The 18,522-nt window shown below is 39.2% G+C and overlaps 1 protein-coding gene across 3 annotated transcripts in view; it reads left to right on the forward strand.

The window, feature by feature from the left end:
• Window positions 1-18,522, forward strand: part of TNIK (TRAF2 and NCK interacting kinase) — a 150,155-nt gene that overhangs the window by 94,927 nt on the left and 36,706 nt on the right. For all 3 annotated transcript variants that reach the window (XM_081329174.1, XM_081329175.1, XM_081329176.1), the window contains 5 exons: window positions 89-253; window positions 3,389-3,628; window positions 8,920-9,026; window positions 12,116-12,279; window positions 13,933-14,030. In XM_081329174.1, coding sequence (XP_081185300.1) covers window positions 89-253; window positions 3,389-3,628; window positions 8,920-9,026; window positions 12,116-12,279; window positions 13,933-14,030 — 774 coding nt within the window. The remainder of the gene's footprint in view (window positions 1-88; window positions 254-3,388; window positions 3,629-8,919; window positions 9,027-12,115; window positions 12,280-13,932; window positions 14,031-18,522) is intronic.

Genomic DNA, 18,522 nt, shown 5'->3' on the forward strand with positions numbered 1-18,522 from the left:
GAAAACGGCTCTACAGGTTTTAGAGATATTATGGACAGCGTCTTCAGACAACTTGTATTCACAGCTCCTTTTTCTCCTTTTGCCTCAGGTTGAAGAACGTTCCAGACTTAACCGGCAAAGTTCCCCAGCCATGTCTCACAAGGTGGCCAACAGAATTTCTGATCCAAACCTTCCGCCTCGATCAGAGTCCTTTAGTATTAGCGGGGTGCAGCCTGCTCGGACACCACCCATGTTGCGAGCGGTGGATCCACAGGTATTGTGTCTTAGTAAAGCTTCCTGTTCTTTGCTGCTCAGATGCAGCTCAGACCGGAATGTGACAGATTATTCTCACCGAAGGTAATGTCATCTCTAAACAGTTACCCTGTTTAACAGGCATGAGCATTTCAGAACAGCACAGTCAAATTCTGCATGTAGTTTGTCATAGACTAATTCAGTTACACTGCTCATTGCCTGTTTTCTCCTCCTCCCCTTATCTGAGAGAGAGAGAAAGAAATGCAGCTTAGCTGTCACAACCACCATATTGTCCTCTGCATATGGAATGATAATGAAAATAAAATTAGGGATATTTAATCATCCTGTTATTAAAGTTTGTAGAACAGTAGAAGTCTCCACTGTTTGAAGTCATTCAAACGTAAGAGATGCACAAGTCCTGATGAAGTAGCACGCATCCTTTACTTTTCTGGGAGAAAATATAATCCATAAAGCTGCTTTTTAGGCAGCAGATTTCATCTGGATTTGTCTCCATTGGCTTTCCATAGAAAAAAGCAGTGACAAGGAAATTTTTGGATGGGTGAGTGACCAGAAATAACAGTGAGGAAATCATAATGGGGTAGAAGGAGAACTTGTAGGCCAAATATGGAGGCAACGTGGGTCAAATCTTGATCATCGATCAGTCCTCTTGCACTTGTGATTTAGACAGTCAAACACACATTGAGCTACCTGTAGGGTGGGGGGAAATGAAAAATGTGTCAATCAATCTGCCCTTAACCTGGCTGTTTGGGAGAGAAGTCAAAAGTCAAGTCATAAGGAAACATGCTTCAGGAACTCTGATAAAGAGGAGTATTTAAATAATATTACAGTGGTGTGGAATTGTATCTTATCTTTTGGCACAAACAGTGGCACACATGAAGAATTCAGAATATCTCGTTCAAATAGCATCGATTTGAAAAGTCCCTGCGGAGCTATTCTGGCATGTCCAAGCTGTGCATGTGTTTGTCACATTCTCCAAGCCTCCACAGAATTATATATGTGAACATATTTTCATAATACATACTTAAATAAATTGTGAATGTGACATAGTGGAAGTATATACTGTAAGATATCAGCCTGTTTGATGGATATCCAGAGAATTTGCTCCGGAGCAAATTTGGATTTGTTGCCTCCTTCAATTCCTGGTAATATGAGTGAAATTGATAATACCATACTTGTCTTTGCATTTCCACGGTTCCATTCATAAGCTCATCATCAGTTCCACTCCAGATCATCCCTTTTTCTCCTTCAGTTGTGCAACAAACCACACGCTTCTACATCAGTCAGCTTGCTTCTAGGGCCATAAACCAGTGGCTTCCATGAAAGAGGAATTAGAAGATAACATAAAATGCTGCTTTGGTCCAGGATGGCAATTCTTCCAGCTCGCTTGTGATCCATTCCTCCAATTAAAGTAAAACAAAATATTGGCCAAGGTTTTTGTTCGCTTGTTTCGTTCTATGCAATTGCTTTTTTTTTTGCATCCTTTTTAGCTGACATAGGTCATTTACAACATGGAAATTGAGTGTTCGTGTTAAAACTAAAACACAGTGTCCAAGCCCCCTTTTATTCAAGCAAGCAGAACCACTCGTGAATAGTCTCAAACAAAAGCTTTATTGTTAGTTTCTGTGTTATAGGAATCTTGCCAGACTGAATAAATTCCTTTGGGAATAGACAGATAAGGCTTCAGGGATTCTGGGGGAAGTCAGGCCTGTGCGGCTTTCTGCAGTATAAAGATTCTAAGCTCAGCCCCCTCTTAATGCCTCCCTCTAGCCTAGCTAGAGATTCCACCACACTTTGCCACTAAAATAATACAAAGAATTTAATATTTTAGAGGAAGTATGAAATAAGCAGCTGTATATAGCAGACTGGGACGCAGTGGCTCAGTGGGTTAGGACGCTGAGCTTGTCGATCAGAAGGTCGGCAGTTTGGCGGGTCGAATCCCAAGTGCCGCGTAGCAGAGTGAGCGCCTGTTACTCGTCCCAGCTTCTGCCAACCTAGCAGTTTGAAAGCACGTAAAAATGCAAGTAGAAAAATAGGGACCACTACGGTGGGAAGGTAACAGCGTTCCGTGCGCCTTTGGCATCTAGTCATGCCGGCCACATGACCACAGAGACGTCCTCGGACAAAGCGCTGGCTCTTCGGCTTTGAAACGGAGATGAGCACCGGCCCCTAGAGTCGGAAACGACTAGCACGCATGTGCGGGGGAACCTTTAACTTTTTTACCTTATATAGCAGACTAAATTACAAGGTGCTTTTGGTTTTAGTTTTCCTTCTTGTGTGAACTATTAACTATTGTTGATAAGGATTTATGGCTTAATGTATTATATAGACCCACCTGGTGTGATGAAGATACTATGGATCAGACAAATTGAGACTTAGTGTCAACATGATCTGCGTCTGTCCAAATGATATTTACAGTAGACTCACAGTTTTTATTTTATCTTCTCTTGTAGCTGTTAAACCAATTGCAAACTTACTTTTTCCTGTTTCTATTTTGGCAACTCAGTGCAACCAAAATGAGGAGCCACCAGCCTTGCCTGATAAGTGTCTATACATGATTCCTCATCATTTATAATTTTACTGTAGTGTAAATGCAGAAAGTGTTACACTTTTTGACGACTTATCAGAACCTGAAACCCCTGAAAACAGCCACTCCACTTTTGAAATATTCTTTAAAACAAAGAAGCTGAACACCATGGATTTGACATACCAAACCAATTGGTGGGAATAACAATAATCTATGGAAAATCAAGTTTCCTTTGTTTCGGGATATCATAAACCATGCCAAAGAAACAAACATTTCATATGTGACTTTCTTGCATCATTTCATAAATAACACATTATCATATAACTAAAAACTATGCTCTGGCGGACATTCTTAGAGGAACAGAATTCAGGCCAAATAAGAAATCTCATCTTTGGCATTTCCTGAGCTTCATCCACTTACTATTGAAACATATCTTGAATCTTACTTTTTTTTTTTAAATCAAATTCATTTTTTAAAGATCAAAACTAAAATAAAAATTGGGGAAACATTTTTTCTAAAAAACAACAACAACAACCCATATGCTTCATTATACTCTTTTTAATAACTTTTTTCCAGTTTATACTTATGGTTTTGTTTCAACTTGGTGCGTAGATTCCACATCTGGTCAGTGTGAAATCCCAGGGACCTTCCTTGCCTGCCTCTCAGTCACTGCATGAACAACCCACAAAGGGAATGGCTGGGTTTCAGGAAGCTCTAACGGTGACCTCTCACCGCACTGAGATGCCAAGGCAGAACTCGGACCCCACTTCCGAAAAGCCTCCTCTCCCCCCTCGTGTTGAAAAGTTTGATCGAAGTTCTTGGTTACGACAGGAAGAAGACATTCCACCAAAGGTAAAAACAAATTTACAAAAAAAAAGGAATTGTGCTAAGTTACAAAATTCGGAATAGGAAATAGCTTCGAGGTCTGTGGTGGCGCTGCAAGTCTTTCAGGTGGCGCTAGGGACTCTTTCCCAGTATGGCCCCAGTGACTCCTGCTATTGAATGGCCAAATACATTAATAATACTTGAGGACATGCTTCAAATTCCTTTGAGGGCAGTAACTGTAGCTCTGTGATAGACCACGAAAGGTACCAGGTTCAGCCTCTAATGGAAGTAGCCAGTTTGAGCTGCCAAAATCCAGATGCCTGCTAGATGGCAGCAAAGAGATTCATACATTATATAATTGCTACTCTGAATTGGTTGCCAGGTTTTGCTTTGCTTTTTTTTAGTTCAGATCTGGTAAAACTAGTCGCCAACAGTTCACTGCTCATTCATTCATTCATTCATCCATCCATCCATGCATCCATTCATCCATTCATTGCATTTATATACTGACAAAATCCGAAGTCTCTTAATTATTTGCAGTAAAATAAATATGATGAAAGTACAGTAACTCCAGTTTAAAACATGAAGAGGCAACTGAGTTTGCCCCAGAGTTTCTACCAAAGAGCAAATGCAACCTCACTTTTCTGGGGCTGAGAAGGACTCTCATTTTTTTTAATAATGCATCAGAGCCACTTTCCAAAAAGTAGTGGGTGGGGCCATATGTAATCTTAACTGGTTTTCAGTTTCAATGTAGTTACAATTAGAATCCATATATAATATCCCTATTTTATATTGCATTTAATAATTTTCTCCTTTAATCTAGTTGCAACAGAGTAAACTCTTGATAATTTAGGGTTACCTGCAACCTTATGACCTCAGGTTGTGAGGCAAACATAATCACCTGGATAAGACCGAAAAAATTCCTTGATTTTCCATAGCTTCTTGTCATGAGTCCACTGCATAGTTAAAGAAACCCACTGGTAGCTATTGGCTCCCTTTTAGAGATGCGTATTTATCCAGTTTTTAAACTATATTGGCAGAAACAATGAAGTTTTCAATCTGCAGACGCCACCTGACCACCTCTAATGGTAGCTGTGTCTTTCTGAAAATAAACAAGGAAACTAACACAAAGGTTTCTCTTCCCATAACCTCCTAATCTGAACCCCAAATTATTCTGGACAGGCCGTCATTCCCATAAGAACTAAGGACATAAAACATTTTACACAAATAAAGCTAGGCAGGTTTACCAGCTGTAGGGAGACAGCCCATCCTCAAATGTATTAGTACATTTGATGAAGCAGTGGGCTAATGCCTCCTTAAGTAACACCAGCTGCCTGCAATTAGTGCAGGTTCGAGTCCCACCATTCAGCCTTCCATCCTTCCGAGGTAGGTAAAATGAGGACCCAGATTGTTGGGGGCAATAAGCTGACTTTGTAATAATGCCGCTTGGGGGGGTGGGGTGAAAGCCCTAATAAGCAGGCATATACATAGAATAAAGGCTATTGCTAAGCACATTGATTTGTGCTTCTTAGATTGTAGGCCGCCCTGAGTCTTTGGAGAAGGGCGGGATATAAATGGGATTTTAAAAAAAGTTGTTTTCTCACTTAAATAGACAAATAAGAATGTTTAGCTGGATTTCCTGTTCAGTAATTAACAAAATGATCCTAGATATGACAATGGGGGTTTGGATTCTTTTATGGAATATACCAGACAAGGCAACAAGCAGACATTGAAACAACCAGTGATTGCTATATCAGACAAGGAATGAGATCTTATTGTGAGCACAAATCCATACAGCATTCCCCAGCATCATTTTGGCTGGGGAGTTCCAGGTTAAAGCAACAAGCTGTTAAATATATATATATATGCGTGAGATCAATACAGTGTGCTAGCTGATAAATAATATAAAAGGCTATTAAAATAATGTTGCAGTGGATGCGGCATGCCTGTCTTTTGGCTTCCCTTTTCTTCCCTCCCAATCCCAGCTTTGCATTTAAAAAAGAAATCTGCAGTAAGCATAAAACTTGCCATACTGGATCAAACCTGTAAGCTTTCCAGGCTGACATCATGCCTCCAGATAAAATCAATATTGGATAGAATATTGTATAAGTGCTCCGGAATCTTTGTGCTTTCATTTATTTGATGGCAGCAGTAGCTCTTTAATTAATGCAGTTCCATATGCATCTACTTAGAATTAAGTCCCACTGAATTGCATGGGCCTTTCTCCTAAGTAAGTGACTATTATGTTGCAATCTAAGGCTCTGTTCCAAAAGACTAATGTAGATACTGCTGTTGATGATGCTTTGTTTTCTTTCGTATAAAAAATAGCTTCTTTTTCATGCTGAATCTCGGGTTGCACAAATGTGAAAAGAAGAAAAACAAATAGCTGACTGATTAAGTGCAGAGATGTCCCTTACATATTTCCCCCCCCCAGGGAAAAAATTGCACTGTGTCATGAATAATTTATACAATATTTACCAAGAAAGATTAGGGATTTTTCCCCAGATAATTTCTTTTCAAAATAAGAAGGTCACCTTAGATTCACCAGGAACAATGGTGCAGAAAACAAGCAATGTTTTTGTGTCCAATCTTAAAGGGAGGAAATTGTCTTGAATTCAGGATTATCTTTGTGATTAAGTAGTTGACAGATAAGTTGACCACAGAGAGACCTCCAACCGGCTTACAGATGGGGTTCTCGGTTAGCTGCATTTTCGAACCATAACCTATGGGTAATGTGTTAAATTGCTTGAGCTGTGAAATCAACAAAAGTTTAATCCCCTAAGATTAACAGTGAAAATAAATTATTCACTTGAGGTAGAGAGGCGAATAATTACAAAGTACTTTTTTTTTTTGAAGAAAATTACATGCAGTTAGAACCAGATTGTCTATGGAAATTCTCAGACATCCAGGTCGTGGTTATCCCAAAGGTGCTTTTTCAAAAGGCAACTGGACTTTCTTTTTTTCTCTTTGAAGACGCTTCGCTTCTCATCCAAGAAGCTGCTTTAGTCTTCAAGGAAAGCAAAATGTCTTCAAGGAAAAATAAATTCCGGTTGCCTTTTGAAAAGAATTTTCAGGACCAGTTTTTTTATAAAGCTTCTGTCTATGAAGAGTGTGCAAAATATTTCATTTTGAAAACTTCTGTGTATGACGTTGTTCGTGAAATGCTCCATTTCAGCTGCAAGGTGGTTGCATTGAACAAATTGGAAGCACTAAAAAAATGTCCACATGTTGGAAACACAAAAAATATGCCCTACAGTCTATCTGATAGTGGCACAGAGGATTTCGTCTTTTGTGGCACCTGTGCAATGGTATACCCTCCCTTTCTGTGTTACACCAGCCCCAACAATGATACGTTTCTCACTTCTTTAAAAAAAAATCTTTTTACATCGACCATCCTTATCACTAACTCTGCCTAACATTCCATTTAAGGGATATTTTTTCCTGTGTTTTAGTCCATTTTTATTTTATTTTTTTTCTACAATGATGATATGGTTATGGAAAATTGCTTCAAGAATTTCTGTAATTATAAGGATTATAAAAAAAAAATATTGCCATTCCATTATCATCACTAATAATAACAACACATTTTTCATCAGATCAGCAGCAAAATCCACAGAGGTTACAGTTAGGGTACGTGTCTTATATAACCTTATGCAGAACTGTGTTCCATTTTATCATATTTTAATGTGGAATGGTGTTATCTTCATTCCTATGCAGACCAATTCAGAAATAATTTGTTTTTTGAGACCACAAACCACCACACGAATATCTGTGCATATGTGTGTATTATAGTCAAATCTACCTCCCATAAACATTTGTGTAAATAATCAAGTATTTGTATATTCATGGCTTTTGCTCTTTGAAAAAGGCCATTGCTAAACATAATACTTTATGGCTTGCTTTGGAAAAAGGCTTTATATAGAAGATCCCAAGTTCAGTCCTTTGCATCTCTAGTAAGTATGAAAAGAAAATTGTGACTAAAACAGAGTGGCAGCAAAACACTTTCATCCAACACCCATGATTGTGCTGGCTGTACTGTTGAGACCCAAGATCCAATAACATTTGGAAGACCGACTACCCCACAATAAGGATAGACAGTACTGATCTAGATGAACCAATTATCTGGCTTAAAATAATGCAAGTGCAAAAACATACATAGTGCAGTAACATCTTGATATTCTTATCTCTGCATTGCATATTATTACCATATTTGTATGGTTTATGATGTTAATGCTCCATTGAATTTTTGTACATCTTGGTTTTGAGTTAGCAACTGTTAGAATCTTCAAGGGGCTCTTAATCCCCGGGCTGACATTAAAATCAATAGTGTTGCTGCACTTCTACTCTGCAATTCAATGCCTCATTATAATAACAAAATACTATCAACATTAGTGTCACGGTAGTATAATAAGTCTTGGACCTGGAGCCAAAAGATTTTAGTTCCCACTCAATCATGGAAGCTCACTGGATAACTATAGGCCACTTGTGACCTCTCAGCCGAACACACTTCACTTGAGTTCTCGCAGTAGGGATAAAAGAAAACAAAGACCACCTCAAGCTTTCAAAGAAAGTGCCTTGCTTCTGATGAAAAATCAATTTCCTCTCTGTTTCTGTGGGACACATTAGGGCACCCTTCCAAAAATCTTGGAATTTTTCGTTCCCGTACAGTATATGACTTCCTGCAAATCACATATTGGTGTGGCAGCTTTAAAACAAAGGTCATCAAGCCTTGATTGAAACAAGTAAATTACCCTATGGAATTAAAATGAATACATTTCAGATATTATCTTTTCTCTCTTAAAAAGGTGCCGTAGAAACAACAAGTGCAGTTTACAGTTGCTTCGCTGAAAAAAAATAATACTATTTTGCAAGAAAAAAAAACAAAGCACATTTTACTGGCAAATTTGCCTAACCTGATACTCATTAAACGTAATATGTTGGTACAATCTGGGAGGGACTATGACAATTGGCCGTGGCCAACTTGCCGCAGCCAACTTGCCACAGGACAACTCGCCGTGGGACGAGAGTCAAACTAATATCAAAGAAATGGTGGAATAGCATCACTAAAGAAAGGATGCAAAAGGAGGGACAGAATGAAATGTGAGTGATGAAAATTAAAATAATTTTATATTAAATAATTAAATTGAATTGTTAAATTGTCCTGTGGCAATTGTCCCACAGTGAGTTGGCTGTGGCTAGTTGGCAGTGGCAAGCTGGCAATGACAAGCTGGCCACAGCGAGTTGTCCCATTCTGAGTCCGGGAGCCTACTTCTGACAGCAGAACTTCAGTAGCCAGCACACTTTGGGTTTTCTTACAGGTGCCTCAGCGAACTACTTCCATCTCACCTGCATTAGCTCGGAAGAACTCACCTGGGAATGGGAATGCTCTAGGACCTCGACTCGGATCACAGCCCATAAGAGCAAGGTAACACCAACCAAGATAAAGCTTACTATTCAGACATCTCAAGCGCTAGAGAGATTATTGAATATTCTATGGAGGAAGAATGTCTTATTTACTTTCCCCAGCCTTCTTGAGATGTAGACAAGAGGAACAAACCTAGCAAGTTAGGGAGCCTTCTACCCTATTCAGATAATGTTGAACAGTGGTGTACAATGGGAGACGCAAGTGGGAGAGCACATATTTTGCATGGAAGTTCTGTCCCTGCCATCTTTAGTTTAAAAAAAAGCTCAAAGGAGCATGAACATACGGACACATACATGGAAAGAATCTTGCTGGTTTGAGCAAGATCCCCTCAAGCTCAGTGTTGTGTCATAAACAGGTAACCAGATGTATTTGGGATGCTCATAAATCATCTTAAAATTGTGATAGCCCTTTTCCCCTGTTGCTTCATAGCATCTGATATTGTAAGATGCCAGTTACCTGTTCACTACCTGTGTTCAAGGAAGTAATGAAGACTAGTTATGAAGACTAGTAACTGTTGATAGTCCTCCCCGGGATTTTGTCTGATTTCCAGTAAAAGCTACCTAAGCTGGTGGTCCATCACAACATCTGATGGAAGCAAATTTCACAATGTGTCACTTAAGGATATATTTTTCCCCAGTCCTTAATCTCCCTATGTGTAATTTCAGCAGATGACTACATTATGAAATGGGAGGAAACCTATTTGTCTCCATAGTAGAATCTATTAGCCCCTGTTCCCCTTGGCTCACCTTAAGTTCAAAAACCCCATTTGCTGCAGTCTTTTCACTTTCCTTTTTTGCATTTACTCTAGTGTGGTTCATATCTTGCCTGGTACCTGAAATTCTGGGGAGCCACTGTGTGTGTGTGTGTATGTGTGTGTGTGTGTGTGTGTGTGTGTGTGTGTGTTATTTTTATATTTCATATTAAGCTGGGCAAGAGATCTTACTTAAATCAGCTCTTGATAAATCAGGATTTAATCTGATTTATCTAAACTAATGCATTAAGAGCTAGGGGACAGATGTAAAAGAGGAAATGGCTAAGATTTATTTAAGGCTTTTGCAGGCATTCATCTCCACAGTATTTCAAACATCCTTTGTGTGGCATATAATAGCAACAGTCTTTGCCTAAAAGAATGTAAGTCTTGGATCTAGGAGTTCTTGCTCTTTCTTCAATTAGTTTGTGTTTTGCATCACACTGCAGATCCTGTTGTAGTATAACATACAAAGCAGCCATAACCCCAAGGCTCTTTTGTGAGCACTGCAATTTACAACAAATGCTGTCTAAGTGGAAGATTGAAAGATTTGCTCAGAAAGGCAGAAAGTCTTGGATTTTGCCTAGGAAACCTCACTCATTCTGCATCTAAAATTCCAAATGTAACAGAAACCAGTCTGAAAAAATTTGCGTTGTATTCAGGCAAGGAAATGTTTCAGCTTCTATACCTGCATTTCCCAATTGGATGGAATTTGGGATATAGGGTTGGAAAGTACAGAATAAAACTAGTAAGTTATTCTTAGAATGACACAGTTAAAATAGGTAGCCTATGTATTATTTACCAAAATAGTTTTCCACTCAAGGTGGCATTCATAAAAGATACCCTGCTTTAATTTGGGCACAGCTGCCCTTTTCTCATCTTCCCTCCTTGCTGGGATCTGAACTCTGAGAGAAAGAGCAGGACGGTGTTTGCTAATCTCATTTTAAAGAACAGTTTAAGGGTAGCTAGAGAAGATTGGATACGAACCAAGAAAACTGAGATTCAGTCCTTATGACCTCTAGTAGAAAAGGTGGAATGTTTGTACAATAGGCACATGTATGTGTGTCCCCTCCAACAAGCAGGATTTAAATCCAGATTTCCCCTTGTTCCTGTCTGATTTTCTATTCAGCATTTCCTTTAGGCTGGATTTTTACACCTGGACTTGTTCTTAGGGAATGTCTCTTCATTAATTTGCAATGGAATTGCTGCTTGGAGCTAGGCACTTGGTTCTCAAGTTCAAGGTCCGATGCTAGTATTTTGTTAGTATATGTAGGGAATTTTCACTAACTATAAAGATGAAAGTGAGATCAAAGAAAAGATAGGACAGGATTTTATTTATTTATTTTATTTATTTAATTAAATTTTTATACCGCCCTTCTCCCGAAGGACTCAGGGCGGTGAACAGGGCGGTGAACAGGATAAAGGTGGCATCCTTCTGCTAAGAAGATCCCTCTAGGTGTGTAGTACTTCAATCCTCCTAATGGCTCACAGTCAGCTTGGATCAGGAACAGGGTGAAAAAACCCACCTGGGCTGTGTGTTTTACCATAGTTGAATAGTTACATCTGAGACTGCCTATAGCAGGGGTCTTCAAACTTGGCCCTTTTATGACTTGTGGACTTTAACTCTCAGAATTCCTCAGCCAGGCATGCTGGCTGAGGAATTCTGGGAGTTGAAGTGCACAAGTCAAAAAAGGGCCAAGTTTGAAGACCCCTAGACTAGAGACTCCTTTCAGTTATCTCAAGATCAACTCAGCTGTTGCCTTTTGGAGGACACTAGAACAAGGCAAATAGATTAGCCAGTATTAGCTGGTTTATAGTTTAGAAGTTAAAATATTTGCAGCTAGTTTCAGAATGACTTTTTTTAACCTGCCACTTACTGGTTTCCTTAATTTTATGGCTACCATCCCATTACTTTTAATGACTTTATTTTAATATATCTTGTAGAAGTCAGTTTTTTAAGGTATTGCTTTAGCAGAAATTAAGGAAATCAAAATGGTATGCTGCAAGGAATTTAAATAAATGGATGATCATAGATAAAGGCACTATAGTTATTTGATGTGTATTAATTTCTTCGAGATCACAGCAGTTTGCTTCCTTCTGAAGAAAGAGGCAGCTGTGGTTTAGATGTTCATGGCATAGAAACCAGACTAATCAGGTTGTTACCCTGTTAGGCCGAGGGTACAGGCCACCTTCAACTCATCTCGCAGGATTGTTGTTCCTGGGAAGATGAGAGGAGAAGTAGTATTAAGTATGTTTACTACCTTGAGTTATTTATAAGCAAATAATAAAGGCAGAATATAAATAAATAGGTATAACATCCTCTCTCCTTTCCTCTCTCTAGTAACCCAGACCTGCGGAGAACAGAGCCCATAATAGAAAATCTGATACAGAGAACAAGCAGTGGCAGTTCTTCCAGCTCCAGCACCCCCAGTTCGCAGCCCAGTTCACAGGCTGGCTCACAACCTGGATCCCAAGCTGGCTCCAGTGAACGGAACCGAGCCAGAGGTGAGATTTTAGCCCCCTCTCATACCTACTGTTTGTCCTACTTTCATTTTTGCTGCTTGAAAGGCTCTACTCATTGGATTATCATCTTGTTATGTATGGGGTGTGAGCAGCTGCTCTGCAGGTAACATCAGGGGGCGCTGTGCTGTGGTTGGATTGGCTGAGAGATTTTCGGCGGGAGATACAGATGGATGGATTGGCCAGAGCATCACCTAGCCAAGTATATAAGGGGTCCAGGTAACCCCCTTTGTTCAGTATGCGCCTACCACAAATAAAGAGCTGACATGCGGTACTCATCTGCCTCCTCATTGCCATGCGGTCCACAACCCACTACACAATAATCTGACCACCTATAATGCTAGAAAGACTTTTCATTTCTCCCTGTGTCCTTAATTCTGTTTTTGTTTTGAATGTCTGCCTTCATATGTAACGCTAAGCCCCAGGATATTTTAGCCATGAATGTTACCTTGGTTTGTTAAAGGAATTAAGCCTTTAATGGGTGGGTTCACACATCATGCTAAGTCCCGAAGAAGTGAACAACTTTATAGTTTAGCACAAATGATCAGCAGAGAATACCCACAGGTGCCAGACTGTCTTCCAACCTTAAGCCATCCTGACCTCTCAAAGTAAAATTTAGTTCGCGTTCCACAAAATCATAAGTTTGTGGTAAACTTGTAAGATGTGATGAGATTTCTAAAATTTCATTACATTTAGCTTGGGGCACAAAATGTTGTTAGTTCCTGAGTGAAGGACACTATATGTTTCGAATTGTGAAGAAAATGGATGACACTGGGGGGGGGGGTGCCCCAATTTGCTATTTGCTCTTTCTACTATAGAGAACTGAACAAGTCCTTGGCAGATGAAAGAATCCTCAACCAAATAAATGCCCAAACCACCACCAACCCCAACCTGGTTGTCTTCCAAATGAGTGAATTTAGGAAATGGTCAGAGCTGTGAATAATTGAAGTCAATACATCTGGAGGTGTCCAGACTGGAAAAGATGGGTGTAAGGCATAGCATAGCATCAAACTTTATTTCCTGATGGGGTGATTCCAAATTCATACTACCTTCCAACTCGTAGTTGGTATCAAATTAATGAATCCCAGAAAGGGAAAAGTCCTCCAATTGTTGGTTCCTCACATACAAGGCTTTTAAGATATGTGCCTGGAGGGAAATTCAGTCTTGTGATTTTGCCTTTTCATTTGATGTGGTACAGCTCGGGTACAGGTTAAACTAAGCCAAACTTCCTGGAAAAGACCCCATTTTGGAGAAAGTGGTCTTAAGTAGATGTGACCTAACAGAAATACCAAAATGCCAATGATGTGAGAATGGAAAGAAATGGGGGTTTCTCTCAGAGTAGCGTGTACACCAGGGATCTTCAAACCTGGCCCCTTTATGACTTGTGGACTTCAACTCCCAGAATTCCTCAGCCAGGCATGCTGGATGAGGAATTCTGGGAGTTGAAGTCCACAAGTCATAAAGGGGCGAGGTTTGAAGACCCCTGGTGTACGCATTGAAATCTAGGCTCAGCAAAGATTACAGTCAACATCCAAAGAGAATGGGATTTTCTGAAGCAGACCTTCTCCCCCCTGCCTCATGCTCCCTGCCTCAATTTGATCTTTAATCTGTTTTACACTGGATTTCTTCTTTGCCCAGGAAATGCCAAGCTTGAAGGATCACCCATACTACTACATGAACCAGCCAAGATAAAGCAGGAAGACAGCAAGGAGATGACCCGGCCAAGTCGACCTGCTGTGAGTCCTTTGTAGCTATTGTGATAGCCCAGGGGTCTTCAAACTTGGCCCTTTTATGACTTGTGGACTTCAGCTCCCAGAATTCCTCAGCCAGGCACACTAGCTGAGGAATTCTGGGAGTTGAAGTCCACAAGTCATAAAAGGGCCACGTTTGAAGAGCTCTGTGATAGCCGTTGGTCATATATGAGCAGCATATGCTTCTGCCTTCTTATTTTTTATTTGTTGAATAATCTCTCCACAACTTTTGTACAATTTGGGGGGGGGGTTTGGGGGGGTGGAGGGAGAAAAAACAAGTATCCAACACATTAAAGTATACTTCAGGTACTTGTAAGGTGCTATAGTAGTCCTTGATGTACGGCCACAATTGAGCCCCAAATTTTTTGTTACTAAGTGAGAAATTAGTTAAGTTAGTTTTGCCCTTCCTTGCTCCATTGGTTAAGTGAATCACTGCAGTTGTTAAGTTAGTAATACGGTTGTTAAGTGAATCCGGCTTCCCCATTGACTTTGCTTATCAGAGGGTCGCAAAAAGATCACATGACCCTGGGACACTGCAACCATCATAAATATGAGTCAGTGGCCAAGGGTCTGAATTTTGATCACGTGACCATAGGGATGCTGCAATGGTCGTTAGTGTGAAAAACGGTGATAAAGTCCCCTTTTTCAGTGCTGTTGTAACTTCAGATGGTCACTAAACAAACTGTTGTAAGTCAAGGACTACCACAACTTGTCTCAATTATCTTGTCTAGTTCCTAATTGCTTGTCAACCTTGTTGTCATTATCTGCGCTTGTTTTTATTTTGGGGGATCTTTTCAAGAAATTCTGGCTTGGTTCAACACAAGATGAAGCACAGCTCAATGCCTTGATTCGTGACCAAAAGAAGCAGACGAGAAGGACCCAGATTGTTGGGGGCAATTAAGCTGACTTTGTAATAATGCCGCTTGGGTGTGTGTGTGAAAGCCCTAATAAGCAGGCATATACATAGAATGAAGACTACTGCTAAGCTTGTAAGCCGCCCTGAGTTTTCGGAGAAGGGCGGGATATAAATGGAATTAAAATAAATAAAATAAATAAAAATTTAATTAAACATCCTCTACTCTGTGCCAAATCTAAGCTACCATTATTTTTGCTAGAGGCTTCACAAAGGCATGTAACCAGCTGACTGCACCATTTCATACCAGTTTGATTTTGCATTTTGACATCTTCAATTTCTAAATTGGAATTGGGTGTAGAAGAAATTTCTTTGTTTTTTTCTCTTTTTACGGGGATAATTTTTAGTTGGTTTCCAACCTACCTCCTGGTTTTTCTGACATTTTCTTTTTTATTGATTAAATTTATAAGTTTATTTTCCTATCCGGATCTCTTTCTCCTGCTGCTAATTAATTCACCATTACTCCCAAGCCTATAATAAAGCAATAGAGGTTAGCAGTATCTATTCTAGGTTTGTTGTTCCCTTGCATAAAGCTATGCTTAGAGTCGAGCCCTACTTTCTTGTTTGCTAACATCTAACAAAAAAGGCTGTTGCTAATGGTAATTCCAGAGGAGAGATCTTAATATAACTAGAGAAACCCTCTCTCTAAAAGGAAAAGTAGGTGTAAGTGACATACAAAACTTTTATTTAACTTGTCTTTCATCTTGATGTCCTTAACCAGAAGGTTGGCAGTTTGGCGGGTCGAATCCCGAGTGCCGTGTAACAGAGTGAGCGCCTGTTACTCGTTCCAGCTTCTGCCAACCTAGCAGTTCGAAAGCACGTAAAAATGCAAGTAGAAAAATAGGGACCACTCCGGTGGGAAGGTAACAGCGTTCCGTGCGCCTTTGGCGTCTAGTCATGCCGGCCACATGACCACGGAGACGTCCTCGGACAAGCGCTGGCTCTTCAGCTTTGAAACGGAGATGAGCACCGGCCCCTAGAGTCAGAAACGACTAGCACGCCTGTGCGGGGGAACCTTTACCTTTACCTATATTAGAGTTATAACGATAGTAGGAACCAAAATGAACCCTATATGTCTAGATTTTTCCCCCAAATAGAAAAGTCCATTCTGATTAAAATGTTGTCTATTGTCTCAGATATTTGCTGAAATATGGAAATGGTACTTTCTTCGGATCTGTTTGGGCATTTGTGTAACAGGGTAAAAGTTATATGTAGATCTAGATTTTTAGGTTTCAAACTCACCATTTTAAGATCATGTGGTAAAGGCTTCAAAGCCACATGAGAACAAAAGGAAGTGTCACCAGAGATATTCTTGCTGCATCTTGGGATCTATTTAGAGCTCATGAGCTGAATCAGAGCTGCCATGGAGGTATCTTCGCTGCTTCTATTCCATTCCATTCCATTCCATTCCATTCTATTCTATTCTATTCTATTCTATTCTATTCTATTCTATTCTATTCTATTCTATTCTATTCATGTCATGGTTGCTGAAAGCAGAATTCCCCAACCCAGACAGAAGTGACATGTAGCTGCTCATGTGTTTTGGCTATGTGTGTTCCTTATAAATCCTTCAACTTTAAAAAAAACCCAGTAAATGCTATTTTCACCATTTTGAATCAGAAAGGGTTGCATCTTTTATAGGCAAAACATCATGTAAAAACCAAAACAAGTCTCCAAACTTGACTTGCCTAAAAATTCAGGGAAGAAAGATCCATGCTAGTCATGTACCCTATCTAGACTGCATCATCAATAGTTCCAGTTGCAGAGTGTAGGTTATTTGCTTTTGACCTTGCTGAATCTAATCTTCACAATTCCTTTTTCTGCACATTCCCAAGCTGTACATCCCTCCAAGTTAGGATATCTAAATTGAAGGAAGAGAAGACAACTAATCAGAGGTCAGGAAGTATATTCATAAATCCCAGATTCAAGCCGACTTAGGAAAATATGGCAGAATCTTCACTAAACAACGATGACATCAAAGATGAGTGGTGCCTTTATTATAGTTTTTGTCCGTGCATGTTAAGAAGTACCTTCCTAGAAATATCTTCTGCTTCAATTCTGAAAACATAGAAAGGCCATTCGCAACTCTTCCAACCATGTAAAACTGCTCTGAGACATGTTACATTGAACACCAGTCCATCTGTAATACACTGAGGATTAAAATTGTTGTTTCCATGTGTGATTGGAAGCCTAGAAATCTAAGAAATCAAACATTTAGGCTTAGTTGGAGGTCTCTTTTTCTTGCTTGAATGATTTGTGAGCAGTAATTATATGAAACGCTACCTTTGATATCCAAAGTATAACAGGCTTGCAGATGAGAATGTATAAGCCAATTTTTTTTACTATTTAGTTCTCTAGTTGGATGATAGCAAGCAGACTAATTTAAAAGTAATATGATGTATTGTTGTAGGTAATTGGAAACAGTCAGAATGAATGAGTCATTTATTACTGGACTTCAAAAGATATATTTTTAAAAAATATATTCCTGCTGCCCAAATCTTAATTGGGCTTGTTTTCATTTAGGGTGAGGGGAGGGAGTTGACCTAAGCAATTAAAACCAAGGGATTGATTTGTTAGTAATGAAAACATTTGCTTAGATTAGAAATTAATTATGATGTTTGTTGATAATGGAAGCCATAGCGACAGTATTATTTAGTTGTGGAAAAAGGAACACAGTGGGGTGGTGATCATTATTCTATGAGCATTAGTATTCACTTGAAGGTGATGGTGCTTATTCTTGTTCATTATTTGATTGGCCATGGCTTTCCAATGTAGTTCAAGGCAGCTTCCATAAGATTTGCTCCCGCCTTCAATTTTTAGATTTGAAAGTTTTGTGGGGGAGAGTATTCACAGCTCCTAATTGTGTTGTAATAGCGAATATTATCTTACTTGTTTGTCATAACTAACAAAACTATATGACTTTCAAAAATAATAATCTCTAACATACAGCATAGGGCTTCTTATTGTTTCAAGTTACCAAAACCTGGATGAATGGATTGTTAGCATTAGTTACATAATTCTGATTTGGTCAGGTCACTTCGTTAGTTGCTAAAGTAACAAATACAGTTAAAGTGGACCTTTATAAATGTGATATTTGGGTATGAGTCTCAAGATACAGAAGGTCTCCATTTTTAAAAATTATAATAATAAAAGTCTTCAAGTTTAAAAAAATGAAGTAGAGCAATTGCCAGCTCAACATGTGTCACTAATGTCAGATCTTCTAGAAACTTCTGCAAAACTCTCTACTGCAAACTTTTTCTTGAACAACTTACCTTTTATACCTCAGTCTCCATTTGTAAAATATCAGATTAACTAAAAATGCTGAGAATTCCTTGTGGATTGGATTCACAATATTTTTGCACTGAGATAATAAATCAGTAATCAATAATCAAATCCTCACACTAATGAATAAAATAGCTGTGGTTTTAAAGCAGAACAAATAATCTTACATAGCAATGCTATGCTAATATGTTGTAACTTTAGGATATTTTTTTTAATGAGCTGTTTTTAGTTAATCAGGGTAGAATCAGTTTGAAATTATCTTGGTATAGTTTTCTGTTTCAT

This window comes from Vipera berus, assembly GCF_964194415.1.
Source record: "Vipera berus genome assembly, chromosome: 5".
Lineage (NCBI taxonomy): Eukaryota > Metazoa > Chordata > Lepidosauria > Squamata > Viperidae > Vipera > Vipera berus.